At 42.6% G+C, this 3,841-nt stretch overlaps 1 protein-coding gene across 1 annotated transcript in view; it reads right to left on the bottom strand.

The window, feature by feature from the left end:
• Positions 1-1,000: 1,000 nt before the first annotated feature.
• The window catches only part of Myo81F (Myosin 81F), a 1,965,857-nt gene continuing 1,963,016 nt past the window's right edge, over positions 1,001-3,841 (bottom strand). Inside the window, exon 22 of the mRNA NM_001316563.1 lies at positions 1,001-1,135. Within this exon, the coding sequence (NP_001303492.1) occupies positions 1,076-1,135 (60 nt within the window). The 3' untranslated portion in view covers positions 1,001-1,075. The remainder of the gene's footprint in view (positions 1,136-3,841) is intronic.

Below are 3,841 nucleotides of genomic sequence, written 5' to 3'. Positions count from 1 at the left end.
CGCCCCGTTCGGGTTTGTGCTTTGTGCGCGTCCAAAGTCCGCACCATTACCGATCGACTGGATCGAGTCCAAGGTCCAGCGCGGTCTGGGACCACCTTGCCGACCACTGGTCGCCACGCCAGGTCCTTGTTTATGCACTCCAATGATCGATCTCCGGTTTTATTGTTCGTCCTTCCTTCTGCGGTTTCGTCCTTTCTTTATTGTCCTGCGATTTCTCACTGCCCGACACTTCCACACTCACTCTCTGTCTTTCTCCTTCTCTGCACGTTCTAATTCGCTCCTTCTCCACACGCTCTAATTCACTGTCTTCCTTCGGACGTTCTAGCCTACTCCTCTGCCTTCAGACTCTGTTCCGACTGTCCAACTGTGTTGTGACTGACTGCCCCGAGCTGCACTACACGGTCCAACTAATGTGCCGTTAGTACACGCTTGACCTGTTAACAAGATAATAAAATGATCTAAAGATTACCCTGGGCTACGCCTATTGTTTGCACTTCCAGCTTTTTGGCCATATTATTTATTTAAATATTAATTCCCAAATTATTAGGATTGTTGTTATTTGTTGTTGTTAATTGTGGGCAGATAATTAACCACTTGTTACAGCGTCCTGAATGCGCCACTGTCCTGATAGCACACATAACATAATCACAACCATACTTTTTATTTGGTATATAAAAAACATTTGTTTATGTTCACGCCAGAAGGGCGCAAACAGTTGAGCGGCAGTGTAAGCGGCCAATGCTTGTACTCAAAGCTCCTCCACGGCTCGCAAGCACCGCTGCTCGCGCTCTCCTTCTTTCCTCTCGCTCTCCTCCCTTCCCGCAAGGTCTTCACCACTCCGCGGTCCCGCGGTATTTCCAATGTTAGGTTTAAGTTAGTCTTAATTTACAAGTGCGAGAATAAAGTGCAACCAATTGAAGGCGATCCCGGGCGTTTCATTTCTGGAGGAATTAGCCGCAACAACAAACAATTCCGCCCACTCCACTTCAGTTTATTTTTTCAATATATTTATTCGTATACAATGTTAAATGATAATAAGATACATATTTGAGTTATTCGTGGTTATATGATTTGATTACTTCATGTCCTTTGCAGCTTCAGAATATTCTCGAATAAGTGTAGTGATTTGATAGGCCTGCAATAAAAAAATAGTGCATTTAGGATATTAATAGGTAAATATTGGAAGAAATTTGGAATGGAATGTAATATAAGGACCGATAACACTAATTATTAACACTATATTGAATTTCCCATAATGTAAAATGTATTTTTCCATGTGCAGAAATTAAGTGGAGACTAAATATTTTATATTATAAATACTTATACTCTTACAGAGTGTCATTTCCTATACTTCCTCAGACATTTTGGCTATCATCGGCCTGGACTTTGAGTCTTCAAATTTATTGGCTATGTGTCACCTGTAATTTCAGGGCCTTAGAAATTTTTTTGGGCCGGTAGCACAAGTATAACACTTTCCATCTAGGGGTTGACGCTGATAGGTAAAAAAAATCACTGCTGCTGACTCCGCAAATCCACCAGTTGGTAGGTACCATAGTATCTTTAAGTAACATTAATCATGTCCTTAAAAATAGCTAATTAGCCAATTAATTAGCAACTCAAAGCAAGTGTGCCGAACGGTTGTAACGGCTAGCTAAATTAACGATTTGTGTGATTGCCCGACCACGGCGAAAAGTCAGTGTTATTGTTCAAATACTCGTTTTGGGCACCTACGGTGCTCGACATCGGACCCGTGTTGGCTCGAAAGAGATCTAGGGTGTTCAGGTGGCGGGGAGCCAAGCTGTATCGTCCTTTGCAAAAACCCGGTAGGACCGCTCGTGCTCGTACTCTCCTCGACTATCCCCGCGTACGTATGGCTTCTCGCGTGCTGTGACTAACTGCCTCTAGCTGCACTTGCCCCGTTCCCGTGTAGGTCGCGGGGATCCCCTTGTTTCGGGTACAAGGTCCAACTAATGTGCCGTTAGTTCACGGTGCGTCCCCTTTGTGCATCTCCAAAGTCCGCACTGTTACCGTTCGACCTGTTAGCAAGATAATAAAAGCATCCTTAGGATGCAGGATCATTGGTTCCCCCACCATGAATGCTTGGCATTGTAGTCACCACCAGCAATAAATTATTGCCTAACCTCAAACATTGATTTGAATTCTGCGATTGTCCATCCTTCTCTTGGAGCAGCAGCAGTATATAGCATCTACTGAGACAGTCCCATCGGGTTTTTGCAGGTGCACGCTCGCTATTTGTCTGTCATTTCAACACTATTAGCTTTTCAAGCGAACGGTCGTGTTTTTTTTTTTGAGCTCCGATTTTTATTTTGCCGTGGTTTTTAATAATCTTCTTTAAGTATCATATATTTTAAACATAATTATTAAAGATCCGTTCGCAGTAGTTTAAACAAATATATAAAATATTTATCATTTTTCGTCTTTGTGTTTTGTTTACTCTCCCTTTTGTGCGTTGTTCGCAGTGCTGTTTTGTGTTCTTTCTTGCATCCACATAAACTGCACTGTGCACCCATTGTCTCACTCTCAATCTCTCTCTCTCTTTCGCTCTCCCACACAAAATCTAAATTTCTCAGCGTGCAGACTGCTCTCGTGCGGTTCTTTTAACAGCTCGCTTGAAAGTTTTGATTTTGTGTTTCCGTGCACAGTGATCTGATTTCAGATAAACATGGAAACCGTAAATGTTGTCTGCTTTTATAAAAATTGTTGCCAGGTTATAAAACCTGAGCAGCCAAAAATGACTTGTTGGCTATGTGATAGAATGGTGCATACTAAGTGCGCTAGTTTTAATGGCCGTACAAGTGATGACCTAGCAAAGGGTAAAAATCTAAACTACTGTTGTGATGCTTGTGGTTGCGAACGAGATGAAATCGTTTATGCGCCAAACTAAAGGTGGCTTGAAAGAACTGATCAACAGTTTTGGCGTAGCTAGGGATAGTTTTCGTCGAGCCGATGATCTTCTTTCCGCGCTTAATTCACAGTTTAATGGCCTTAAGCTATTAGATGAATCTCCAAAGCGCAAAAAAGTCGCTGGTGGTAGGCTGCCTAAGGCCCCGCAACCACGGGCAAATGATCAACAGGACTCCACAACTGATCAGCTGTCAATCGCAGCAAATCCGCATATGTTGCTAAGATCGGCAGCTAAAAAAGATGCGGAGCAATCCGATCAATCCGCTGTGGAGGGACCCCACCCTGTGATTGCTAAAAATTCCGAATTGTCTGCACTGGTTTCTCAACCAGTGATTTCACCTATCTTGATTAGTTTACCACCACAAGGAAACAATGTGTCCGGACTACCGGCACAAGTTGGCACTTCAGAAATACAATCTGCATGGCCAAAACCCCTCGCGGTGGTTCTACTCAAGAAACAAATTTTCGTTTCTCGGCTTTCCCCTGATCAAACATCGTCTGATGTTTGTCTTATATACAAGACAAAACAAAAGCCGATAATATAAAAGTGGAAAAATTTAACTTCTCTTACGCGAGGGACATATCATCTTTCAAGGTAATTGTCCCAAACCAGCTTTTTTTGACCATATGTTCGGGTGATTTTTGGCCGGATAGTATGGTGGTAAAAGAGTTTGAAGCTAAGATCAAAAATAGGAAAAAGGGGCCCGTGGGAATTAAACTTCCCTCACGTGGCCAGACCACTGCACCATCCCCCTCTTCATCTTCTTCCTCTTTAAAAAACTAACAACGAATCTTACTATCTCCTATCAAAATGTTAGTGGCTTGCGTAGTAAATTAAGCAAATTGTATTGTGATAGTCTTTCATTTGCATCCCATATAATAGTTTCCACACAGACTTGGTAAAGCCGGAGATACT

Source organism: Drosophila melanogaster, chromosome 3R, assembly GCF_000001215.4.
Source record: "Drosophila melanogaster chromosome 3R".
NCBI lineage: Eukaryota > Metazoa > Arthropoda > Insecta > Diptera > Drosophilidae > Drosophila > Drosophila melanogaster.
The sequence above is the reverse complement of the archived record's forward strand: the minus strand, read 5'-3'. Positions and strand labels throughout refer to the sequence as shown.